This window comes from Botrytis byssoidea, assembly GCF_014898295.1.
Source record: "Botrytis byssoidea strain MUCL 94 chromosome Unknown BBYS_029, whole genome shotgun sequence".
In the NCBI taxonomy this organism is placed as follows: Eukaryota; Fungi; Ascomycota; class Leotiomycetes; order Helotiales; family Sclerotiniaceae; genus Botrytis; species Botrytis byssoidea.
The window spans coordinates 139,905-165,692 of record NW_024065870.1 but is presented as its reverse complement, the minus strand read 5'-3'; the positions used below and the strand labels follow the sequence as shown (position 1 = coordinate 165,692).

The window sequence follows — 25,788 nt, the reverse complement described above, 5'->3', positions numbered from 1 at the left end:
ATGGTATAAGCATCACAAGTGACATCTAATGATTGCGTGAGTATGAAAAAAGGACAATAGCTTATAAAGTAACTAGATAAGTAGGTAAACGAATGATGTACGCCATCCATGCCTTTCCCCCGAATCCTTATTCCATCCCACTCCCGATTCTCCCAAGTAAGTAGGTAGGTCTTAAAATACCTACCCTTTCGTCAATCCCTTGCCGTCCCTTAGCTTCTTAACCTGGTTTAATCCTATACACCCATACAAAAGAGACGTTCATCTTTCTTCATCCATACACCTCTTACACCTACTGCCAACGCAGTGGCGAGCCAATAACAGGTGTGGTGATGTTCAAGATTACCTAGTACATAAGTTACTTCCCCATGCTTGACTCCATTGGCCCTCCCACCCATCCTCGCCTCTCTCATCATTAAATTGTAATATTCATTCCCTCAGACCCGATTACCGGTTCCTGTCCTCCTCCCCTCTTCTAGGACTTCTACTGCTCGATTGAGACGCTAGACTCCCGCTCAATAAATTCATAGAACTATCAACCAACATACTCCTCCAACTTTCTCCTCGTCTACTAGGTCTGCCAGCGCGAGTTGGTGTAGGAGGAGAAATTCCCCGTTCTAGATCCCCTTCAATCTCGTCTTCAAGATTGCGGGAAATGGGCAGTGCAGACGAGGAAGCAGTATTTACAGTTTCTGCTGCTTGGGCTTGTATATCGTCATCACTGTCATCATCATGATATGCTTCATAACGCGGAGACGAAGGTGATCCTCGAGCGAGGGAACGAACGACATCGCCCTTACAGATAGGACATGTGCGGCGGCGAGTTGTTAACCAAGGTGTTCTAAAGAAAAAACTGTCAATAAATTGTAAACGATGAGAGTAAAGAAAAGGCACATACATGCAGTCCACGTGAAATTCATGGCCACAAGGTAAACTCATGACTTGACTGACACCATCCACGTATTCCTCTAAACAAACCACACACTCTATTTGCTTGCCCATATATTTCTTCCATTGACTAGGTGATCCAGCGTTCTTCTCGTGCTCATTAGGCTGGGGTGCTGTGAGTAGTGGTACTTGTAGTGGATTTGAATTGACTCGAGCAATATCTCCAGGCTCTGGAATCCCTGTTGTTGTCCGTGATCTCGGACGAGGTCTACCTGGTGTTGTATGTGATAGAAGTGGGGTTGATGCTGACGAACTAGTTGGTGATGGCACCGTTGGAGATCGACTGCCAGGCGTGTTAATAGTTTGGTAAGTTCTGACAGGTAATCTTTCGACGACGGATTTCGGTGCTCTCCAACGACGCCGCCTTATTCTAGATCTCAGGAGTAGTAAAGCGTAGACCACGGTCAAAGTGACAAGTGGACTAACAACTAATACTAATAAAGTGTCAAGGAATGGACTAGCTCCACTGGTAGGTGTCAATGTGACCCAAAGCCCATCTTCCTCGTCCTCTCCGTCATCATCATCTTCGTTCTCATCATCAATATCAACACTGCCTGTACTGCTTGATCCCGACGCGAGAAACTCAAAGTCCTCTTCATCATCACCAAAAATAGTTGTCAAAATACCCTTTGTCTTGCTACCAGAGCTTGACTTGTCAGTAGCCTCCTTGGCCTTGGTCTTATCCACTTCCGACGCAAGTTTAGGTGCATATTCTCCACTTCCAGGAGTAATGCTTCCTCCTCGCAGTTTAGGCGCCGCTTCAGTCTCTTCTTGTGTGGAACCACCTGAATTCTTTTTTCCTGCCTTTGTCGGCTGCGGCGATTGGTTTTTTGCCTTATCTGCATCAGACTTCCCGTCTGTCTTTGCGGAACCTGTTTTCGAGTTCTTTTCGGAATCCTTGCTATCAGATGACCCTACCAGATCTGGATCACGCCAGTCCTGTACACCAATCACAAAATCATCACCTGACGCAGGCTTATTTCCACCCTTGCTAGTTTGCTGTGATTTTTTATCAGCATCTGCCTTTTCTTGACCTGTGAGTTTGGCGGTTGATATTTTTTTCGTGCCAGCGTTATCATCGTCCTTCCAATCGTCAACAAGAACCCAATCAAGTTGACCGCTGCTTGGTGGTCGACTACTATCCTTTACAGCACTACGTCCACCAGTTCCATAAAACAACGATTTGAACCATCCTGGCTTCTGCGTTTCGATTGTTGTAGTTTCGCCTTTGACTTTTGTAGACTTCTTCTTAGTCGCCTTATTCAGATTTGTTCGACCCGCCTTCGTAGCTTTGGGTGTAGCTGTAGTAGCTGTAAATGTGGGCTGAGATTCCTTCGTCTTTTTCTTTTTAGTAACTTTCTTTGCCTTGTCATTCTTTTGGACTTTCAATGTCGCCTTTCCACTATCATCCAGTGTATCTTCCATAAAAGTGCCAGGGCCTATGAGTGAAGAGAGTAGATGAGCCGTAGTACGCGATGTAAAGATCGCTGGTATAGTGACATTTGATGTGTCACCTCGAGCATACATCTGAATTAGTGGTCCGCCACTTTTGTCATCACCAACAATCAAAGCAATACCACCCCTACGCTGTACCCATTTCACCTTTTCCAAGAATCCACAGCCTCCACGACTCAATAGTACAACCTTGCCAGCTATTTCCGCACCTTCCTGTATAGATTGAATATCTGCATGATTTACCTTGAGATCTTTGGGTTGCTTGTCCGTATGCTTTGACACTGCTGATCCAGATAGTGGATGGTGAAGGTAATCGTCGGTACCATCATCAGCCGAAGGCTCTCCTGCACTATGTTTGCCTTTTGAAAAACTACTCGACGTGCCATCGATGAAGGCTTTATCGCTATCATTTGCCCTTTTATTTGTTTTCGATTTGCTTGCAGTCGTCGCAGATCTATCGTCTCCAGATTTGGCTCCTTCTGCCGCGCCAGACTTTGCAAAATTATCGACCCAACCTGGCACATCACTACATCCCAATTCGCCTTCAGCCCCAGAGGCAACAGGACCTTGTCGTATGCTATCATCCCCAAACCCACTTCCTATCCATAACTGACCCTTCAATCCTTCATTAGGAAGTAAAGGTCCAAAGGCAGCAGGCCTTGCGAGGAAAGCAGTCGTGTTATCATTCGTAAGAGTTATAATCGCATTGGGAGGGAAGAGCGAGAATGGAGCTCGGAAGGAGAATAACGACTGTATTCCGGTTTTTGGAGTAGTTGCAGTAGCAGATACATTCTGCGGTGAATGAGAGGACCGCAGAGATAGAAATGTGAGAAAGAAAGTAGTAAGGAGAAAAGCAGCAATTATCACGATTCTTGGAGGTCGCATGGTGGGTATCGTAATTTTTTTTATGAATTTCAAAGGCTTAAATAACTCGAAAGCGCCGACATACAACACCTTCAGCTCTTCAGCTGGATCTTGGACGAGCTTGATCGCATCCGAGTTGATCGAAAAGGAACTATGTAAAATACTTCTGCTGCAAATACAAACAAAACAAAAGACTTGCTGGTAAGGGGGCAAAATGAAGCTGGAGGTGGTGAAAGTTGTCGTGGGTTGAGATACAAAGCAGCGGAATTGAGCCACAAGAAAGTTGGTAGGCGAGCGGGATGAATCAGTTCAAGGTAAGGTTGTCTGTGACGATCACGCCGGGCATTTTTAGTTTACGCAGGGAGGGGAGAGGGGGTCTGTGGCTTAGGAATCCAGTATTACAATACGAACGACGAGCTAGGCACCTGCAATTCTATTTACTTATTGTGTAAATCAATCGATTTTGTTTTAATATTTATCATTCTTATTGTAATTATAAAATCAATATATGAATAGTATATACCTACCTGGGTATATATATACACATATCTATATTATGTGTTATCCCCTCTGACCCTCTGACCCTCTGACCCTCTGACCCTCTGACCCTCTTACCCTCTACTCGCTATTGCTTGCTATGCTACTCCACGACTGCTACTCGACGCCGTCTACTCTACCTACCTACCTAGGTACATTTCCTACGTACTCTACGACTCGTACTTGCGACTGCATTCGTACTCTCTTGCCAGCAAAGCAATAGACATGCCAATGCCAACACAAAGAGGTGCAGCAAATGTTGCGCGTTTTCATACGACTACTCCGCACATGCACATCCATCCCTAACCATCTTCGAATTCTTTGTTACACACACACACACACACACTGAAATGGAGTAATAAGGATGAACATCAATGAGCTCACCGGTCCCAGCGAATATCGATACCCGCAACTGGGTGTCTCATTGAAATTAATGAATGACATGTATGTCATCGATTTACAACCGGGTTATTTAAATCAACTTGCTCGAAAGAGAAAATTCGTGTGGCTGTGTTCACCCTATCACACTATTATTACCCACCCGAGCCATCCAGCTGGAGGTACCGTGAATGAATTTATCGGATACAGAAAAAGGAGTTCGAGCATCGAAAATTTCCCGAGTAGATTCCTAGCAGGTCATTCATATGCCTTGACATAATACACGATGTCCGGATTATCACACCCCAGGTCATTTTCATTACCTAGGTAGTTACAAATGCTTTTTTCTCGCTTTCCTTTACCCTCAGTTCGGTCTTACCAATCAATACTTCTACATCGTTTGCGGAAGTCACTCCGAACACTTGTTGTCGAGAACCTCAAAAATTGACCAATTTTCCCTTCTTGAATGAAGGAGATTAAAGGAGTCTAAAGAATGAACCCCTTTTCACTAAAATACATACTATACCTTCCATGTTAGGCATTTACATCCTCTGCTTTCCAGACAGGCACCTGGAAAGGCTACTTTCAATTTGTCTCTATCGTCTCCTAACAAGACTACCAGGAGCATTCGAGAAGCAATATCAGTTGCTGCCAACGGATTTGCCCATTATTCCCAGATCGCAACCAAGATAGTGTTTTCTCTGTATGACACTCAATCTAATCGCGCGTTCCCTGGTTTGCTTTTAGGTACATATCAGTTCGATCAATTCTTCAACTGGGCTACATTATCAAGATGATCAAGTTCATCTGCAGCAGCAACTGGTTAGCTCTGGCAGTACGTCAAGATCAAGACCCCAAATCCTCAAGTACAGCTTTAAATCTCAATGTGGACTTCTCCCTCACAACCACTCATTGACGTGGTACTAAATACTTGGTAGTTCTAAGCAATTGTTTTCGCCACATCAAGCCCCCATCCGTGCTCAACCCTCACTGCTTCTAAAATTCCTATATGGAAAGTTTAGACGCATCGTGAGCTGTTGAAATATCTTATCGTTTCTTTTCCATGCTTTCTGTAGAGGTTCCGTTCTGTTCGTGAAGTCTGCCAGGCTTCCAATACCTGTTTTAATGACCTAGATCATTTGAGCCATCACTTGGCTTGACATAAAGCCAACTTTCTTCAAGCCGCAATCGTCCAGTTGCACCCCTCTTGACATATCAAATTGCAAGTTCTGCCTTTTGGTGAGGACGACGCCTGCCACAACATCATTATTTATCATCTTCTTTCCGCAGGTGCATATATCCGGCTGGGGCTTGGCCTTCTTCCCGTCTTTAACGAACGATTCTCTTATGATTCAAAGGAGTAAAATATGCAAATCACCGTTTTTATTCTATGAAGTAACCGGCTTCGTACGTCTGACGTGTATGGTCCTAGACCTGGGATTGGGGAGTTCTCCATTTGAAACTAGTTATGCTGTTGCTTTGTAGCTCGAGATCTGGAGCTTCCCCTCGGCGGTGCGGGGCTTTCTTTATTACAACTCGACCCCTCGGCTCTCTTTGTACATTACATTCCTCTTTCATTGCTCATTACATTTACTTGTATGAGTATAAGGACTCAATTATTGTTTTAATTCCCATTCTATACCCAGTTACATTGCCATTCTTCATTCAATTCGTTGTCGACTCAACTAGCCATCATGAATATCAATGAGCCTCGAGATGGCGGTGGTTTCGTACTACCGTTTTTCAACGACAGCAAAAAGTCGCGAGAGCCTCATGCCGGCAGAGATTCATTAAAGTCAAATCCAATCCCTTTGGTTAATCGGATACCAGGTACAGTCAGTTACACGACAAAACCGCTCAAAAACGCTCATAGATGGCTTCACTTACACAACAAGACCCGAAATCATTTCGTAGCAACAATGGCGGAATTTGCGGGAACGACCCTCTTTCTCTTATTTGCTTTCTCGGGCACCCAAGTAGCTCTATTAGCAACGCCGCCCAATAGTTCAAACGTCGTCGGAACACCAAGCAATCCAGCTCAACTTCTTTATATATCTTTGTGTTTTGGTTTCTCCCTAGCAGTCAATGCATGGGTTTTCTTCCGTATAAGCGGTGGCCTCTTTAACCCTGCCGTAAGAATCTTCACTCAATTTTCTTCCCATTCTCAATGACTCTTAGGGAATGGCATTAATAAAATATAGGTCACAATGGGCATGTGTCTTGTTGGAGCTCTCCCATATTTGCGAGGTCTTCTTTTGATTTTTGCTCAGATAGTTGGTGGTATAGCAGCAGCAGCTATTGTTTCTGCTCTTTTTCCTGGTCCCATAACCTTCACCACTAGTTTAGGAGGCGGCACATCGATTGTTCGAGGTCTCTTTATCGAGATGTTCCTTACTGCTGAATTAGTTTTTACGATATTTATGCTTGCAGCTGAGAAACATAAAGGGACATTCATTGCACCGATTGGTATAGGTCTTTCTCTATTCATTGCTGAACTTACTGGTATGTACTTTAATTCAATTCAAACATTCGGACAGGCAGCCCTCGTCTCCACAAACAAACTAACCATACATCAGGCGTCTACTTCACTGGCGGATCTGTCAATCCCGCCCGTTCCTTCGGCCCTGCAGTCGTCAGCGGTCAATTCAGTGGTTACCATTGGATCTACTGGATCGGACCTATTCTCGGCGCCATCCTCGCATCTGTCTTCTACAAATTCATCAAATTGCTCGAATACGAGACTGCAAATCCAGGTCAAGACGCAGGACGCGTTGGTGAAGTGTATGATCCAGAAGCTCAAGCTATTAAAAATCGAGTCAGTTTCGCGAGTGAGGGAATGGTGGGTAGAGAACTTGATGAAAGTGGTGCATCTCATGTTCATGGAAATGGGAATGATTTCAAGGCACCAAAAGAATATGGGACTAAGAGAAGACCGTTTAGTGATAGTCCTGCCCCGCCTCATCCGAACGATCAATTTACAGGGTTGAGTGAAGGGGGGATGCATGCGGATGAGTTTGCTAACGGGAATGGTGATGGTATTCATGGTGGAGAGGGAGTAGTGCATAGGAATAAGAGGGATAGTGAAGGAACCCTTGTGGAAAATGGGAAGAAAGGCGTTTCGAAGGCTGGCACGGGTGGCGGGGCTGTGGGAGGTACGAATTGTAATTTGAGAGACAACAAGCATAATAATCAGAGGATTGGTCAGGAGACGGGAGCGCAGAGTGAGGAGTTTTATGATAAATGAGGGGGATTGCGAAGGCGAAGTACGGTGAATTTGCTAGTTGAATGGAATGGTATGATATGGATTGGATGGGGTTTATGCTGGTGTTTCATTATATATACGTTGTGTGTTGATTATGGGGGTGTGTTATTGTGTCGGCAACATATTCTGTTGATGTGTTGATCTGTGTTTTGTATTGATTTGGATAACATCTATTCCGTTAATGATTATAATGAATTCCTTTTCTCTCCAAAATCTTTGATAAGATTAATTTTACAGTTCCAAGTAGTATAGGCGAAAATGAATTTAATTTGCTGATTTCAGCGTTCTACGGGATGTTTTTCTGCGATTGCTTAAGTGCACGTGAGAATATAAACAAACATACCGCGATTTCATATCAGCGCAAATGCGATGGTATGATATGGTAGAACCAATCCACCATATATCGTGGGTTAAAAATCAGGCTGTCTCAAATATTTCTTCCTGCATGTACAGGTACAGTTACAGTTACTATCCTCCAATCTCCCAGCGTAACAATGTTGTCAGAATATTCGTCTATCTGTACCTATAACTTTCCCTCAGACGCTCAATTATCCGTCGTGTTTCCACTACGTTGTATTCCCGCTCAAGTGAGCTCTGGATTCTAGCTACAGCCTGACTCGGGGATTCTGTACGTGCGCTGGGTTCTATTTTTATAGGTGCATTTTGTTTTCTGGGACCCTCCTTCCTGACAACTTTCCTTTGTCCTTGATGCTGATCTTTCTCGGCCAGTTCCTCCTGCTGTCTCGGTTCTCTCTTACGCTTCATCTCCTCAGCAAATTGCCTCTGCTTTCTAAGATCCTCCCTCGCAATTTCAATTTCGCGGTTAGATTGCTCAGTACTGGCTCTTGCGCACGTGGTGCATAATTTCTCCTTGTTATCCGTACGCATGTCGACATAGGTATTGCGATCAGCCGCTGGACATAAGATGTTTCTGATTTGGTATCTGGACTTGGAGATTGCGGAGGAGCATTCTTGGGTTTCCCAAAGTGTAAATTCGGAGTTGTGGGAGGGGGTGCAGGAGAACTTGGAGAAGATGTCGAGACACATCTGCGAGACTGTTAGAAATTGTTACCATGTGAAATGATGGTAGGACCTGTGTACGATGTTATGTGTGAGTATGTTTCGAGAACAGCCAAGTAGGGGAATATAGATTTGAGGGTGGAAGCACGATATGTATTTTGCTAGCTAACCAGGAGTAGGACTGACGGATAGAAGGGCGATATCAGAAGTATTGAAATTGACGTAAAGCAGGGTCCTTGGGTACGAAGTTCTTTTTTTCGGAGTAGTGATAACTATGAGTATAAGTTTATTGGTATCGCACTTAAGGATGTAGTACATACATATTGATTCAAATGAAATATGATGCTTGGGTGGATAAATCGATGGTAGTATGGAGTCTTGAATGAGATTAAATGGTCGAGGAAGTTATGTACTGAAAAGTGTTAGAATGCTGAAGAGATAGGGAAGGAAAGGCCTATGAGTTACGTTCAACCACGGAACACGATTCATTCATTAAAAATTAGATGACTGGTCCATGGAACGAGTCAACCGCTCGAAAACTCCGTATTCCTCAATGACTGGTCAAGTATTTGTCTGACTGGGTCACCACTTAACTCACGACTATTTCACATCTTTCTTGTGCAGTCACTGCGTCTTCATCCTCGCTTATTATGTGTATCATAAATGCAATGATTCAGGGGTAATATTTTCGAGTTAGTCATGCTTGTTCACTCATTCACTTGGATACGAAAATTTCATTTAAGACACAGATGCATGGTGGTGAAAAAATCATGTTTCTCTAAAAGTCAGGCTATGTACATTCTACCATCTAGAAATTCCTTACATCTTAAATCGACCTATGATGCAAGATTTAAGTTCCACGATTTTGAGTTCTTTGATATCTCTCAGCACGTAATATGGCATGCGGAGAGTCTGCGTAGAATTGTCTAATTTCATTCTCCTTTCTGATTTTTGCATTCCTAAGCTGCTCCTGCAAATTCATTCCTGGCATAGTACTTTGCATTGTTCTAAAGCATACTGGGCATGGCCTCACCATGTTTTTGTTAAAGATCTGGTTATGTTCGGGAGTGTTTTCTGTTATTGATCGATTGCCCCATGTGCTTTCCGGACAAAATTTTCCGCCTGGATCCCTTGCAGCGGAGCATGGATCAATGTACATCGTTCTGAGTAGATCTCCATCACCAACTCTGGCGTGCCATTTGCTGCAATCAAAGAACGAAGTTACTTTGTAACACATCTGGATTGGTTAGAAATTTGAACAGGCGTAAGAGGACCACGTTGCTTACGATAGGATTTGTGTCTCGTTTTCTACTGAATGAGCAGATAAATTCGATAACTGCCGGTATCTCTATGGGCAACGATTGTCAGCTCACTATATGTACAAAAAGCTACAACGTAAAACACACTTGAAGTTTCCTCTACAGAAACAGAGTACTCACTTAGGATCAAGCACTTAATAAGAAGTACACCAAAGTCCGGAGTTTGGTTTAGAGAATCGAAAGTGTGATATCTGGATAGCTATACAGTATGAGCTTATTATGTGGACTCCAGTTTCAAGATTCCCGGTACCCACCTGAAGTGTTCTGAACAATGTGAATTGTTTGAGGATTGTAGTTTGAATAATTAAGATATTTGGATTGTTGAAAAGGTTGAAGAGCTGGAAAGAATAGAGAGAGAGGAAGGCGAGGTATATGAGTTGCATTCTCAAGTAGCGATGATTCAGTACTTAATCAATAGTCATACTCAAAAAAATCGAATTTGTTTATTATTCATACATACCTGACTAACTGAAGAAATTCCCTACTCATCAGCATTTCCAATTTTTGATACACAGTCACCCCCCTTATGAATCAATATATCTATCTGTCAGATATCCTTTCGCTCGGGGGTCTTGACTACTCAGACGTGAAAGTTCTTTAGAATCTCATGCCTTTCACTTGTATTTCTTCCATTCAACGGTGATATCACATTGGGCTATGGATAAATGATTGTGACGTTATTGTAATTCTTAAAAAGTCAGACTATTGAATTTTGGTGCATTTTGCAGCTTAAGAAACTTTACCCTTCCCTTTTGTATTCCATCGCGCATGACCCAGTCATATTTTTTGTTTTGAAATCTGGCATTTTGTATCTTCAATGACTAGAAGCAGTATTAATAAGGACTTTTTTCCTATCCTCCCTCCCACACGTAATTGCTTACGGACCGAACCTCGAATATCCTGTTCCTGAACCACCGTCCAACTACCATCCATTACAGTACTTCTTGATGCACTGAGGTCCTACAACATAGTCCATTTATCACAAAATGGTACAGCAGTTTTTTCGATTCTTTCTGCTTCTGCTTTTATCATGGCGATGTCTACGATTCCGAGCTGGTTGTTGTACTTCGCCGACACTTTCGGGGACCATCATGCTGAGCTCCTGAGTACGTGCTGCACTCTGTAATCGATTTTGTGCGGTAGCCACTTCACTAGCCGAAAGCCCGGAGCCTTGACGTGTTGGACGGGCTGTCTGTGGTACTTTTTGGTAAGTGCCGCCTGATTTCTGATATGTTGATGATGATACTCCGGTATGGTTCAGATGGGGTGTCTGTTCTGGCTTGTGATAGTAGGCCTGCTGTCCAGTCTTGTAGAAGCCACCACTTGTAGGTATGTATGAGGCTGCTGGTACTTGAGGATCGCCTTGATAGGTTGCCGGTTGGATATCTTGGTAGGGATCACTTGGTTGTTGATATGATGTCGATGTCAAAGGTGGATTACGGGCAGGCTGAGACACCTGAGGTGTTTTATGGTAGGAAGTCTGTGGGATAGGTTGATAGGGAAGACCACTCATTTTGGCTAGTAACTTTGAGATAATGATTGTTAGAAAAGATCAACAGTGGAGTTCTGGGGGCGTCGGATTGAAGCACAGTATTGAAGTAAGATTGGGTATTGAAAGAAGGTGAAGTAATTAAGCAGATTTTGTATCTTTAACTCTTGATTTGGCTGGAGAATGTACGTCTTTTCCTGTGCAGAAGAAATGCTGTGTATAGAAGAAGAGAAAAAACTTCCTCACGTCGAGGAACCTCGAGCCTTAAGAGTACATTGGAGAGGCAGATTCTGCGCTAACTTTTGCAATTATCAGCGAGTTTTCTGACTGGAAAAAGTATTTGAAGCATGATTCATATGCCAAAAGGATACGAATATACATTTACATTGGTATGAATCCTATTTCGAGTCACTGAGAGGGAGCTTGTGAGTAATTTTACCATTTGAGGTGATTCGTATGTGGAAATTCATATGTTATGACACGTCAAGTAGCAAGAACAGTCACTTCGAGCCATACAGACGGATTTTCAATATGAATATCTGAAGGGCCATTTGTGAAGCGTAGAAATGTGGTAAGACAAAGTCATATTTTCTAAAAGTCAGGCTATCTATTATTTCCATGCTTCAAACGCCACTATCCCCATCCATGAATTCCTACCATATCACGCGCACACATATTCTCAAATCCACTCTCTATTCCTTCAATGCTCTGATATTCTCTTTGGCATTTTTTGAAAGCAACGTACACAGGATTTTGCCATCTTCACAATATGCTATGAACTCTTGACAGCCGTCACAGTCCTCAGAAATTTCCACGAGTGTACCAGCTTTCTCTTTAGGTGTTGGTTCTCTTATAGGCCAACAATAGCGACCTCCGTTGTTTCTGAATACTTCGTCACATTCCTTGGGGTCTTTGAGTCTGACTTCACCTATATGCTTCTCCGTCTTTTGAGGGTGCTTGTAGCAACGATATCTTGCATATATCCAATGACACATCTGAATTCGTCAACATTAGTTATTTTTCGTTCTTGACTATCTGTAGGCGGAAGGGCCACGTACGATGGAATATATATTATATCGCTTAACGTTCAACAAGTAAGTACACCTTGTAGCAACAAGTCTAGGCTTGTTATCAGATCAACTATTAGCTTGTCATACTCCAATCTCAATTTCAATACGTACCGAGGGCTGATAATCAAGAAAGAACAAAGTGTTCGCTTAATGTAAGGTGTTGAAACAGAGCAGAAGGTAGACTCGTGAAGGATGTATAGAGAGATTCGATGTAGGATTTTGTTGAAAAGGGTATTAAAATAAGATAGAGAGCCGAGAATAATGAGTTCTTGGTGTAAATTGAATTCTTTGTTTGGTGCAAGTAGGTTGTTGAAACGAATTCCAGAGTTGTCAGGGTATACGTTATGGAGGCAGGGAAGTAGACCAGAGCTCTTGAGTTTTGGCAGCGGCGATATGTTTTCTTTGAGGGATATCTGGTCCTGTCGAGAAGAAGTACTGTGTGAAGAAGAAAGCTTCTGGAAAGGGGGATTCTAGAGCCTCTTATGCGCTTGGGAATAGCAAGATGCTTGACTGAATATAAAATTTTCAGTCATAGAGAGGGTGTCGTGAATACCTAGTATGTACACACTTGATATATGATTCATGTGTCGAAATGATTATGAGAGAACACTGTGATGGGGTCGGTCATTGGGAGTGAATTTGTAAGTGAAATTATCTTTTAAAATGCTCCTGATGTGTCAAGCTGGACATGGAACAATGATTCCAGTCACCAAGAGGGAATCTATGGACATTATTCATATATCAGAAGCAATGAGAAACGAAACTTCCGCCGATATGGACGCCATTTCCAGTCATTAGCAGGGACTTTATGAATAATGCTACTACTGAAAGACTTGATGGCACGTCAAAATGGGGTATGCAATGATATTCCACTGATATGAAGACTATCTCCAGTCGCCCAACTATCAAAATGTGTATGAAATGACTGTTACTTCTAAGCTTAAATGACTATTCAAAGTATCATTTGCATTTCAAAATGAATATAGATGTCCGTAGAAAGACAAATTATTACCTACCATTACGAAGGGGAACTTCAAGTAACAACTATCCAAAGCACCATTTGTACGTAGGAATGTGATTCTCGTAATCATTTCTAAGGAACCCATTACATCTGAAGCGAAAACATCATCATAACCTTCCTTCTGACTCCTACAGCCTTTCCACTCTTCTAACACTCCTGAAGAAAAAACTCCCCTGATACAAGCAAGGACATCCACTCCATCTTGAAGCCTACCACGCGCTGCAGACAAAGAAGTATATGATACCCCTAATAGCTAGCCGTAGTTATCACCATCCAAAATGGATATATAGACGAGCTACCACAGTCTCATGAGAAAAGCGAGCAATATTCTGAACTTCTGCATTTGAGTGGACCAAGTCAAAAGTACTCGAGTACCTAATCTGGAAACTTCCATAAGATGCTTTGCAACTTCTTTGCCCTCTCCGCGTCTCATAACAATTTCATACACTGCTTTAATCACATGAGAATGGAATAGTGAAAAATTCTTTTGATTGGTCGTTATTTGCATATTAGAACCTATTATTGCTCTATTATGCGCCTAAAATGCACACAAATCTATAAACCAATACCTAGTATTTTGGCTTAATTAGAATACCTTTGAATGCTTTTAATATCCCCTTTGATATGAAACCTTTTTACATAACCTCAACCTGGTTCTCATCACTCTCACTCATGCTCTCATCTCCACTAACTTCGGCGTTTTCACGTTCTCTCTTCTCCATGAGTGCTTGCAATTCAGCATCATCGTTCTCGGTAACTGCCTTAGGCTCCATCTTGACGATCAATCCACCTCCTGCGGCTTCGATGTTCTTTCTGATATCCACGATTGCGGCTTCCAATGTCGAGATACCGACGGATTTTTCCAGACATGTACTCGTAAGAACGTAGAGTGGTGGTGATACGAGCTTGACTTTAACTTGGTTATCGGCGGTGTTTCTGGCTTCAGCAGTTCTTAAAGCGGTCTTAACGGCATCAATTCCCTCATATCCAAAGCAGGTAACTTCGACATCGGCACGGACTTTTGTTGGTTGTGGTGTAAGACGTTTTCCGATATATGATTTTAATTCCTCGGCGACAACGTCGTTAGGGAATTCGACATCATTCCAAGTTTCGGCGTTTCTATTTTGATGTCAGTATATATAAGGTCCAGGTGGTTCGGAGTTTCCATACGTTATCGAAAGCTTGAAAGCATCAACGGCATGTCCGTATTTCTTGTTCAATGGCCAAACAATTTTCTCGTACAACTCTTCGATAGGATGCTTTGTCTTTTCCGCAACGTGGCGCATAATCGAATGAACCATTTTACCCTTATTGTATCGTTCCTCGCATCTTACAATATCTTCAGGTGACACTCTTCGTTTGGAAAGATCAATATAACCTGCAATTGACCAGATCAGTCTTCCGCCACAATATAACATTCAACAATTTTGTGCATACCCTTCTCCTTGTCGACTCTGAGAACAACGACAACCTCATTACGTCCAACACGAATAAGTTTTTGGATACTTCTAATACGACGTCTAGATAATTCGGAGAGGAGAATCATGCCATCGATGTTATCGTATTCGAGGAGCTTGACATAAGCACCCATCTCTGCGATCTGCGAAGCTGGAGATTAGCATCTCCCTATACCTACGAGTGCGCCTCTGGATCCATACCTGCTTGACATTCACCATGACGAAGCTATCGATCTCGGGGTATTTTTCTTCATAGAAACGGCAGTTTGTGAGAGACATGATTGCGATGGTTGCGCGGCTGAGCGCGAGGTGAAAATTTTATGGATTTTGTTTGGCTTCGTCGCCGAATATGAGAAGCTTCTTTGAATATCAGATCCAATATTGTGAATTATGTTGATATTGTTGTTCTTTGTACAAATTCAAATTCGTGATAGATTTCTCTCCAAGTTAACAAGGCTCTAAGGTTGAAAGAGTCACAATCTTTCGGTCGGGGATTTGGAGAGGGGCCGGTGGTGGTGGTGGGATGGTCTCGCTAAATAAAAAAAAGAGCTGGACACTTTTGATTGGTGCAGTGACGTCTAAGTATCGAATGTCTTACATAACCTTATTGGATTTACTTGAAGCTTCATGAAATTGTTCCCTGTCACTCGAATGTCTGTCTATGTGGTGCTCTCAATTCCCAAGGTGATCGATTGATTGTTTTTCCATAACAACAACTATTGGCCGCATCAAACTATGGAATCTTTATCGATATCGATATGCCAAAGTGGAGTATTTATGAATAGCAGTCGATTCTGCTAAATAATTTACAATCTTTTAATCCGGAGTCATGTCTTCTGAAACGGTTTCCTCCCTTGTGGGAAGCTCTGTGAGCTCCATGGACTCGACAATAGCTTCAGCCATGGCATCAGTTACAGGTATACCAACAAATCAAACAGATGTTGCAGTGGCAGGATCAACATTTGGAGTCATTGGAAAAATGATCATGTTTTTCATCAGAGTGATTCCTGGAATTCTTTACTGGGTTATAACTTTCACGACAATTACGATGCCGACTTTCCTCTTTACGCTGTTCTCAACTAGCTTGACATTTACCATGAATGCTACTACTTTGTATGTGCCACTCGATTTACTATACTGTGTTTGCTAACTGCGTGCTTTATAGAATGTTGATCATGGTGGCATTTGTGTCAACCATGAGTTGGTTCGTAAGATATCGATTTCTGAATATGTATTCTCGATTACCTCCGGAACCTCAGCGAAAGGAACCCCAAATAGACCTCTATCCAGACACGCAAGATGAAGGATCAAAGTCAGGGTTTTCTAATTACCTGGATGAGTTTCTGAGCGCCATCAAGATCTTTGGTTATTTGGAACGCCCAGTCTTCCACGAACTCACACGCTCCATGCAAACGAGAAAGCTTATAGCTGGTGAAACCTTGAACCTTGAGGAGGAAAAGGGATTCTGTCTAGTGGTTGATGGATTAGTGGAAATCTTTGTCAAGTCGGCTCGAGAGGGACGTGGATCGGATACTGATCCTATGTCGTACGAACGAGAAGATTCAGATAGTGGATCTGGCCTTCACCGAGGCAGTGGGCACCAGGGCTACCAGTTATTGACTGAGGTTAGAAATGGTGCACCTATGTCGTCTCTCTTTTCTATACTTTCACTTTTTACAGAAGATGTCAAATTGAGACATTCTGATGATGACGACTTCGATGGAAATGGTACTCCTGATCATCAGGAATATAGCCACGATGCTCCTCCATCACTTCCCACAAGTCCAATATACGGGGCTCCTAGTCAGGATGGCCAAAGGGATGATAGGAATCGTCGTACTTCTTCGACAACGGTTAATGGAAGAATACCCCCGTTGTCATTAGACGCTGCAGCCGACATTTACCAACGTCGATCTAGGCCTAAGAGACTGAATGCAACTTCTGTGCACCCTGATATTGTGGCCAGAGCTACAGTTGATACTACAATTGCTATAATTCCTGCTAGTGCTTTTCGTCGATTAACCAGAGTATATCCTAAAGCTACAGCGCACATCGTTCAGGTCATTTTGACGAGATTGCAAAGAGTCACTCTTGCGACTGGTCACTCTTATCTTGGTTTAACCAGTGAGGTTCTGCGTACTGAAAAGCACATGAATAAGTACACAACCTACGAACTACCAAATTTCCTCCGAGGTGATGCATTGAAGCGCTTGAAGGAGAAGTTTATAAGAGAAAAGGAAAGAATTGGAGCTGAAGAAGGCAGCAAAGGTATCGCTTTACATAACGCTGGGGCTGGAAGACGGCGAAGATCTAGTCATAGCCTTAGAAAAGAGGCTACAATGCATGCTTCGTCAGTCAGAGGGTCCATGTCGATGTCCAAACAGACGTTTGAAACACCTGGCGGAGATTCTGCCGTCAGTCCAAGTCCCGGAGATCTTCTTACAAATATTCAGATGTCACGTCATGCTGGCAGGAAACCTGCTTCAAGTGTAACTCAAGGCTCCAATCCTCAAGTATGGCATCATGATGCTCAAAGTCCGCTTTCTCAAAGAACGTCAAACCCGTTCAATGGCCCAATGAATGCGCGAATTCCTCTTCACCGCCAAGAATCCATTGATGAAGATGGCATGTTCAGAAAATCCATATTGGAGTGTATTTTCAAAGCTATTGGTCTTACAAACACTAAAAATGCCCTACGTATGTCGGATTCTGTCGAAGGCTCCCCTCGATTGCTTTCGTATGATCAAAGACGTCAGAAGGCAATTTTCGGTAACAACTCTTTTACTAGCAATGCCTTTGGCCTTATTGACCCCTACGAAGGTTCTGTAGATGACACCGAATCAGTGACATCTGGTGGAGTTAGTGCTGGTGGCTATCCAAGTACGCAAGGCCTCGCCCAAGAGCTCAAGGATGAAGTCGAGATTGTTTACTTTCCAAAAGGCTCAGTTCTTGTGGAACAGGGAGAAAGAAATCCCGGTCTTTATTACGTTATTGATGGGTTTCTAGATGTCAGTGTTCCTGTTGATGAGAAATCGGACTCCATGGTCCTGGGCAGCTCTTTCCAGCACTCTTCAGCCAACAAGAATGCAAATGATCCAATGCCTTCTCTATCTAGAACCAAGACTGGCTCATCGCGTGTCTCAGGAATTAATGCTTCAGGGCACGAGGGTAAAAACCGAAAATCTGCAGACCGAAAAAGTCTAGCGCTTATCAAGCCAGGCGGTATTGCAGGCTACATCGGTACCATATCTTCTTATCGCTCGTTTATTGATGTTGTTGCAAAAACAGATGTTTACGTAGGATTTTTACCACGAACTTCATTGGAAAGAATTGTCGAGAAGTATCCAGTTGTGCTTCTAACTATGGCTAAACGGCTTACCAGTCTATTGCCTAGATTGATCCTACATATTGATTTTGCACTTGAATGGGTGCAAGTGAACGCCGGACAGGTTATCTACCATCAAGGAGATGACAGCGATGCAACTTATATTGTTCTGAATGGCCGACTTCGACTTGTAGTCAATAATGATGGAGCTGGAATGAAAGTCATTGGCGAGTATGGACAAGGCGAAAGTGTTGGAGAATTGGAGGTTATGACAGAATCCGTAAGACCCGCTACACTTCATGCGATTCGAGATACCGAACTTGCCAAATTTCCCAAGACACTCTTCAACAGTCTTGCGCAAGAACATCCAGGTATCACGATCAAGATTTCCAAGATTATCGCGTCCCGCATGCGAGCCTTGGTAGAAGAGCCAGTCTTCGTGCAAACTAAAGAGAAAGTTACCGGTGCCACAAATGATAAGGTATCTTCGACAGTCAATCTTCGCACTGTTGCTGTACTTCCCGTCACTGCTGGAGTTCCTGTGGTCGAATTTGGCAGTCGTCTAATGAATGCTTTGACTCAAATCGGGGCACCAAATGGTGTAACTTCTCTCAACCAAGCTGCTATTCTTAATCATCTTGGTAGACATGCTTTCAGTCGTATGGGGAAGCTTAAACTCTCACAATACCTTGCTGATCTTGAGGAGAAGTATGGGTTGGTTTTGTATATTGCCGGTCAGTGACACCTCTTCTCGAAACACTACAATTCACGAAAATCCCCGCCCGAGATAATCACTAACACTTTTTCCAGATACAAACGTGAACTCGCCCTGGACGCAAACTTGTATCAGCCAAGCTGATTGCATTCTCCTGATAGGTATAGCAGATGGTTCGCCTGCAATTGGAGAGTACGAACGATTCTTATTAGGAATGAAAACTACTGCAAGAAAAGAATTGGTGTTATTGCACACAGACCGCTTCTCCTCACCTGGTGTGACTCGCGCTTGGCTTAGAAATCGAGTCTGGATCAATGGTGGACATCATCACGTTCAGATGGACTTTAGAACTAGTCCTATTCCAGTGCATCCTCAAGCAAGAAAATTTGGAACCGCACTGAAACAGCGAGTACAAGTGATTCAAGCAGAAATTCAAAAATACACATCTCGTCGCGTACGGCAGTCACCACTTTACTCCGCAGAAACTCCCTTCAAAGGCGACTTTCACCGAATTGCTAGACGCCTTTGTGGAAAATCTATAGGTCTCGTGCTTGGAGGAGGTGGTGCACGCGGTATAGCTCAGGTTGGAATAATTAGAGCTATGGAAGAATCTGGAATTCCCATCGATATCATTGGAGGAACCTCTATTGGATCATTCATCGGTGCATTATACGCTCGCGACGCAGACGTTGTTCCAATGTATGGGCGCGCGAAGAAATTCTCAGGTCGCATGGCAAGTATGTGGCGCTTTGCATTGGACTTGACATATCCATCTGCTTCTTACACCACTGGTCATGAGTTTAATCGTGGTATCTTCAAGACTTTTGGCAATACTCAGATTGAAGATTTCTGGCTCGAATTTTACTGCAATACTACTAATATCAGCAAGAGTCGATCAGAAATTCACACTAGTGGATACGCATGGAGATACGTAAGAGCATCCATGTCTCTTGCTGGACTTCTCCCGCCACTATGTGATGAAGGCAGTATGTTATTAGATGGTGGATACGTAGACAACCTAACGGTTTCTCATATGAAATCCTTAGGGGCTGATATCATCTTTGCTATTGATGTCGGCAGCCTTGATGATAACATACCACAAAATTTTGGCGACTCTCTCTCTGGATTCTGGGCATTCGCGAATCGTTGGAATCCATTCTCATCATATCCAAACCCTCCTACTTTGGCTGAGATCCAAGCACGTCTAGCATATGTATCCAGCGTCGACGCCCTAGAACGAGCAAAGACAACTCCGGGATGTCTATATATGAGACCTCCAATTGACGATTATGGAACTCTTGATTTTGGTAAATTCGATGAGATTTATCAGGTGGGATACAAATTTGGACAAGAATATCTGGCGAACATGAGAGATCAGGGAATCCTTCCGCTTGTTGATGAGACTGAGGAGAAGAAGGCCTTGAGGAGAACCATGGCACCGAGAAGAGCTAGTATTTAGTTCAGGATTCTGTATGAGGTTTGGTGTGGCACTTGTTGCAGTCGTTGCAGCGAAGTTTTGCAGGGCGTTTTGGTGTAGGTCATTGATGGCAATGACGATGATGGTGATATACCCAAGCATATATTGGTATGGGAAATGATCTGTTCATAAGATTTGCACCTATGATAGAATATTATTCAAAATATTTGACCATTACCTTGAGGTTATTCTTACAAATCTTATCTTGAAATTGTTGTGATTGCAGATGTCTATTGTGAATGTGATTGATAAGGGCAAGTAACTACACAGGTGGCTATACACAGTTTATTCACGGCAATCAATGAGCCTCCGAATTCACTAGAGAACAACGATATCTACATAGAGTTTATAGAGGCTGAGGGTCTAAGTCTGATCCCGTGAACCTGGGCGGTGGGATTTCAAGCTTAGAGCCGGCTTCCGATAGGCTAATTTTAGGTGTCGGAGACGGCCGAAATATTTATCATTGATGATCCACAGACAAACAAATCGTGAGAACAAACATTGAAGAGACACCTTTACATAAGAGTTTTAGGATCCCCAGGTTATTATTCAAAAATACTACTTATTTACTTGCTTGTTAGTTTTGTCTGCACTGGAAGTTTTATTTTGGTCTCAAAATTCTAAGATTGGAGTTTTGAATGAGGATTAGAGATTTCTGATTTCACATCCTACAGCTTAACATTAAGATAACCTTACAACTTAACGTCTGATCACCTCAAACTAGACAATTTCTCGGCGACAATTCAGAGAGGTACTCGCTGAGAATACATTGAGAGTTGCAATTCGAAAACCAGGAATAGCATGACATCTACGCCCAGCATGACTTCCTCCTCGTTGTCACCACCAAAGAAATCATCCATCAAGAGACAAGTTTTTCATGGGACATTTGTCCACTGTAAAAATCTTACGGATTTGGAGATTTTACATGACACGTATGTGTTTGTGGATGAACATGGAGTTATTGTTAAGATTCTGAGTGGTGATGGTACTGGAGATGCAAGGGATTTAAGAGAGGATGTATGGGAATTGGGTTGGGATACGGATGTTGATGATGAGAGGGAGATTTTTGAATATGTGGACTCTTCGAAAGATAAACATGGAGCACATGGAGAGGAACGCTTTTTCTTTCCGGGGTTTATTGGTATGTTTTTCTTTTGTTTTTTCTTTGTTGTTCATTTGTACGAGAGATGATATACAAACATCTGTTATGACAGAAAAATAAAAAAATCACGAACCCGATTAACATATTACTAGATACACATATCCACGCACCCCAATATCCCAATTCGGGTCTCTTCGGCTCCTCTACTCTTTTGAACTGGCTAAATACATACACCTTTCCCCTCGAAGCCTCTCTCTCTGCTCTCCCCAAAGCCCGCGCTATCTACTCCCGTGTAATCCAACGTACGCTCTCTCACGGAACTACCACTGCTGCCTATTACGCTACCATTCACGTCGAATCCACCAACCTCCTCGCCGATCTCTGTTTGCAAAAAGGCCAGAGAGCACTCGTCGGGCGCTGTTGTATGGATAGCGATTCGGGCGCCAATCCAAAATACTACCGCGACGATAACCCCACTCAGAGTTTAGAGCGAACGAAGGAATGTATCTCTCATTGCGAAAATATCGATCCGGATAGAAAACTCATCACGCCTATTTTGACACCGCGCTTCGCACCGAGTTGTACCCCGCAATTGATGCGTTCTTTGGGGGAAATTGCACGGGAAAAGGATCTTCCGATCCAAACGCATATTTCGGAGAATCGCTCCGAGATCCAATGGGTGAAGGAATTGTTCCCAGAGTGTGATAGTTATACGCATGTTTATGATAAGTATTCGTGTTTAACACCGAAAACAATCTTAGCCCATGCGGTGCACATCGGAGAGGATGAAGCGGCGTTGATTAGAGAGAGAGGAAGCGGTATTGCGCATTGTCCTGTGAGTAATAGTGCGTTGACTAGTGGGATGGCGAGGGTAAGATGGATGATAGATAGAGGATTGAATGTGGGACTGGGAACGGATGTTAGTGGAGGCTTTAGCGCGAGTGTTTTGGCGGCGGCAAGAGAAGCAAGTTGTGTGAGTCGGTGTGCTGCTGCTGGGATTGGCGCATCGGAGAATACAAATGGGAAAGAGAGAGATACGTTGAGTGTGCCTGAAGTGCTTTATTTGGCTACGAGAGGAGGGGCAAAGGTTGTGGGGATGGAGGATAGGATTGGTGGGTTTGAAGTTGGGAAGGTGTGGGATGCGCAATTGATTGGTTTGGGAACACCTCTTATGCATCGAAAGGAGGGCGAGTGGGAAGGACAAGAGGAAACGCATGAAGTAGAAGTCTCTCCCACAGGACCGGTTGATATTTTCGGCTGGGAGAATTGGGATGAGAAAGTCGCAAAGTGGGTTTTCAATGGGGATGATCGGAATACGATGAAAGTTTGGGTGAATGGGAGGTTAGTTCATCAGAGGAGGAATTGATTTGTTTGTAAGACTCAATGAGTAGAATGATAATTAGAGCTTAGATGGAAATTGGGAAATCGGCAATCGGTGAAAAACACATTTAGAATCACTATGATATATATTACTGTTATGATAGATTGGAAAGACATATTCAAACCCGCGTATCCTGTACTGACTTTTGATATTTGTATTTTGATATTTGATATTATATTATAATGAATGTCTGTATCTAACACTCTCAATCGTATACCCATCCTAGGCACATAACACATTCCAATATATATTCCCATCGAGAAGCAGAGTATATAAATCCAACTCTTATTGGTTTTTAATTCCAAACGCCTTCCCATCCATTTATTCCCAATATTTCCTCGTCCATATCCTCTATCCGCCTGGATCTATTTCTCCACACCCATCTTATCACACCCATAACCTGCTTACTCGCGCTCACACTCATCATTATCCACAGAAACTGCACTCCACGCCCGCAACTCCGAGAATCAACTCACTCGCGCACTCTCCCGCCGCCATAACCGCAAACTGGGGATTCGTCGTCACCGGCGCCAAAATGCTCGCATCAACCACATGAACATTTTGCATGCCGATAACCGTGGTATTGGTATCGACACAGCTTCCGAGTCGACAACTCGACGACCAGTGATTAACCATTCCTCGTGCGTATGCCGAGGAAGTGGTGATGTAGGTCTCGATTTCAGCTTCCGTGGCGTTTTGCGGGATGTTCATGGATGTGAGACCGGAGTTTGGGAGGGCGGAAAAGAGGGTGTGGATGAATGAGGCGATGTCCTGGGCATCGCGGGGATTGGAGTAGTAGACGTCGTCGCTGGGGCCGGGGATGAAGTTATCGTCGAGGATGACTTTACCTGATGAGAGGAGACCCGAGGTTCCGTAGACGTTGAGGGTGATGGTGTTGTTGGTGGTGAAGTCGGAGTATCCGGATGAATCGATGGTTCCTTGGAGACCTGCGATGGAGCCGTCGGAGTGCGCGATTGTGGTCCAGAAAACGGAGGTTTCGGATGCGAATGAGTAGGGACCGCTGCGGGAATCGAGATAGAGAGCTTTGTCGCCGGCTGGAGGGGAGTCATAGGAATAAGTGTAAGACTCTATGGAATCACCTTGGAGTTCAATAAATGTGTTTGGGTTGTCGAAAAGACCGGCTCCAATTGCTGTGCTGTTTATCCACTCTGCACTGGTAAGATTTGGAGATAGCTTTCCTGCAGCGGAGAGTTTGGAGAGGGTTTCTGCATCACCGATTCCGGAGTACATAAGGAGAGAAGGGCTTTGAATGGCGCCGGCTGATAAAACTACTCTTCCTGTTGGTGTAGTTGAGATGATGGTTTCGACACCATTGATCAGGGCTGTTACTCCAGTGGCAGTGTCTCCATCCCGTTCAACTCTTACTACACGGACTCCGCTTTGGAGACGGAAGTTACTGCGTTGAAGAGCTGATTGCAGATATGTGGTAACGGGACCTCCTCTTTGACCATTGTCATAATCGAAGATTGGATAGCCGAATACATTGGTTTTATCGTCGGCTTGAGCATTGATATCAACATCTTTGTAACCCAATCCATCAACCAACCATTTTCTCGCAGCATCGTATCCAGTTTGAAGATAACGAATGCCATCTTGAGAAGTAAGATTAGTCGAAGGTTGGGTATTATACAGACGTTGAATGGAAGCATCCATGCTTGTCGAATTCCACTAGACACAGGGTTAACATATGAATGCTTAGATATCGTAAGTACAAGAATTCATCACTTACTTCAGCAGGGAAGTACAAGTCCCAATCCGAAGCCGGAGGTTCAAAGAATAATCCAGCATTGATGGCTGAACTTCCTCCAATAGTGCATCCTCCATAAGCATTTACTTCTGCTCCGCACACGAGTCCTCCTCCATCTGCAAAAATGGATTTATAAAGTCCAGGTACATCGACTCTTGAGAGATTTGTACCACTAAGCCATTCCTATTACAGATTAGAAAATTCCTCATCAATATCAATTAAAAAGGCAGAAACTGACCGGTCTTCTTGTGTCTAAATCTCCACCCGTGATTCCATAAGATTGATTACCTCCTTCAATTAGCAGAGTCTTGAGACCAGCTTCGGAGAGTCGTGATGCAACTATAACATAAAAGTCAACAAACACACTTCCTCTCAAAAACAAAAACTTCAATACATACCAACAATTCCCGCAGGTCCAGCTCCCACAATAATAGCATCCCATTGCTCCTGAATCCAAGCATTATCCGCCTGTCCCCAAACACCACTCACCAACCCAACAACTAGAGAAACTTGATATGAGACCTTCATTCTGACTTTGACTTATCCTTTCGATTTACAGAAAACTCAATAAAGACACAAGAAAAACAAGAATTAACTTAGCTTGATACTTATATATATTGGCATCACACACATTTACACCAAACAATACTTACTAGCCACTGCATGACTTCACACAGCACAACCAAATTTCCCTCTTCACCTGGACTCTGGGCGCCAAGCCCGCCTGATGCCGTACAACTTACATAAGTAGTCCCAATCGTTACACTTTGGCGTCCTTTACCAGAAATATTGCCGCTGAATCTCAGAATAGGTTATACATGACTTAGTGACAGCTTGGTGGCGGAGTTTGTGTAATAAGCGGAGAAGAACGAATGGAGATTTCATTCCGAGGCTTAAATCGACTTCAAAGTTCAAATCCCTATTTTTGTCTCTTTTAGAAACTAGATGGAATGCAGCATTAAAAAGCAAAAAGACGATATCAGGTTGATCGACGTCAAAACCGTATTCAGATATTGACCAGGGCCATCAGAACCCGATACTCGGTACTAAAGAAAATTTCAACAAATGAGATTTAAGATAAATGTCGTACCTAGGTAATCATTCTCATTCTGCATGCACAAACGGATGGGTAATGCCGGGTAAGAGATGGTGGATAATAGGAAATATAGTCAGAAATCTTCCGAGAAAATCCCCCCTTCTAGA

The 25,788-nt window shown here is 43.3% G+C and overlaps 8 protein-coding genes across 8 annotated transcripts; 3 read left to right on the top strand and 5 right to left on the bottom strand.

The window, feature by feature from the left end:
* Positions 1 to 36: 36 nt before the first annotated feature.
* Positions 37 to 3,593, bottom strand: EAE97_010629 (uncharacterized protein). Its single transcript, XM_038881144.1, has 2 exons — positions 896 to 3,593; positions 37 to 838 (listed from the first exon to the last, which is right to left on the bottom strand). Exons 1-2 carry the CDS (start codon positions 3,283 to 3,285, stop codon positions 445 to 447), a joined length of 2,784 nt encoding a protein of 927 aa, XP_038728005.1. The 5' UTR covers positions 3,286 to 3,593; the 3' UTR covers positions 37 to 444.
* A 2,280-nt stretch (positions 3,594 to 5,873) lies between these two features.
* On the top strand, positions 5,874 to 7,423 carry EAE97_010628 (uncharacterized protein; the record flags this gene model as incomplete). Its single annotated transcript, XM_038881143.1, has 3 exons — positions 5,874 to 6,311; positions 6,381 to 6,681; positions 6,756 to 7,423. 3 exons carry the CDS (start codon positions 5,874 to 5,876, stop codon positions 7,421 to 7,423), a joined length of 1,407 nt encoding a protein of 468 aa, XP_038728004.1.
* A 531-nt stretch (positions 7,424 to 7,954) lies between these two features.
* On the bottom strand, positions 7,955 to 8,488 carry EAE97_010627 (uncharacterized protein; the record flags this gene model as incomplete). The annotated part of the gene is made up of 1 exon (XM_038881142.1): positions 7,955 to 8,488. One exon carries the CDS (start codon positions 8,486 to 8,488, stop codon positions 7,955 to 7,957), a length of 534 nt encoding a protein of 177 aa, XP_038728003.1.
* Positions 8,489 to 10,759: 2,271 nt separating this feature from the next.
* Positions 10,760 to 11,293, bottom strand: EAE97_010626 (uncharacterized protein; the record flags this gene model as incomplete). Its single annotated transcript, XM_038881141.1, has 1 exon — positions 10,760 to 11,293. The coding sequence occupies one exon, from the start codon at positions 11,291 to 11,293 to the stop codon at positions 10,760 to 10,762; it is 534 nt and encodes a 177-aa protein (XP_038728002.1).
* A 2,702-nt stretch (positions 11,294 to 13,995) lies between these two features.
* EAE97_010625 (uncharacterized protein) lies at positions 13,996 to 15,096 on the bottom strand (the record flags this gene model as incomplete). Its single annotated transcript, XM_038881140.1, has 4 exons — positions 13,996 to 14,479; positions 14,531 to 14,738; positions 14,798 to 14,960; positions 15,019 to 15,096. 4 exons carry the CDS (start codon positions 15,094 to 15,096, stop codon positions 13,996 to 13,998), a joined length of 933 nt encoding a protein of 310 aa, XP_038728001.1.
* A 550-nt stretch (positions 15,097 to 15,646) lies between these two features.
* EAE97_010624 (uncharacterized protein) lies at positions 15,647 to 20,316 on the top strand (the record flags this gene model as incomplete). Its single annotated transcript, XM_038881139.1, has 3 exons — positions 15,647 to 15,930; positions 15,983 to 18,876; positions 18,953 to 20,316. 3 exons carry the CDS (start codon positions 15,647 to 15,649, stop codon positions 20,314 to 20,316), a joined length of 4,542 nt encoding a protein of 1,513 aa, XP_038728000.1.
* Positions 20,317 to 21,153: 837 nt separating this feature from the next.
* EAE97_010623 (uncharacterized protein) lies at positions 21,154 to 22,802 on the top strand (the record flags this gene model as incomplete). The annotated part of the gene is made up of 2 exons (XM_038881138.1): positions 21,154 to 21,475; positions 21,589 to 22,802. The coding sequence occupies 2 exons, from the start codon at positions 21,154 to 21,156 to the stop codon at positions 22,800 to 22,802; spliced, it is 1,536 nt and encodes a 511-aa protein (XP_038727999.1).
* A 441-nt stretch (positions 22,803 to 23,243) lies between these two features.
* Positions 23,244 to 25,113, bottom strand: EAE97_010622 (uncharacterized protein; the record flags this gene model as incomplete). Its single annotated transcript, XM_038881137.1, has 4 exons — positions 23,244 to 24,506; positions 24,568 to 24,768; positions 24,824 to 24,924; positions 24,984 to 25,113. The coding sequence occupies 4 exons, from the start codon at positions 25,111 to 25,113 to the stop codon at positions 23,244 to 23,246; spliced, it is 1,695 nt and encodes a 564-aa protein (XP_038727998.1).
* Between the last annotated feature and the right edge of the window lie 675 nt (positions 25,114 to 25,788).

Bases quoted from the DNA above. Each gene is read 5' to 3' on its own strand.
- EAE97_010629 (XM_038881144.1), bottom strand. From the start codon at position 3,285: ATGCGACCTCCAAGAATCGTGATAATTGCTGCTTTTCTCCTTACTACT. The intron at 839-895 runs GTATGTGCCTTT...TTTTTTCTTTAG, and splicing joins GAATTTCACGTGGACTGCAT to AACACCTTGGTTAACAACTC.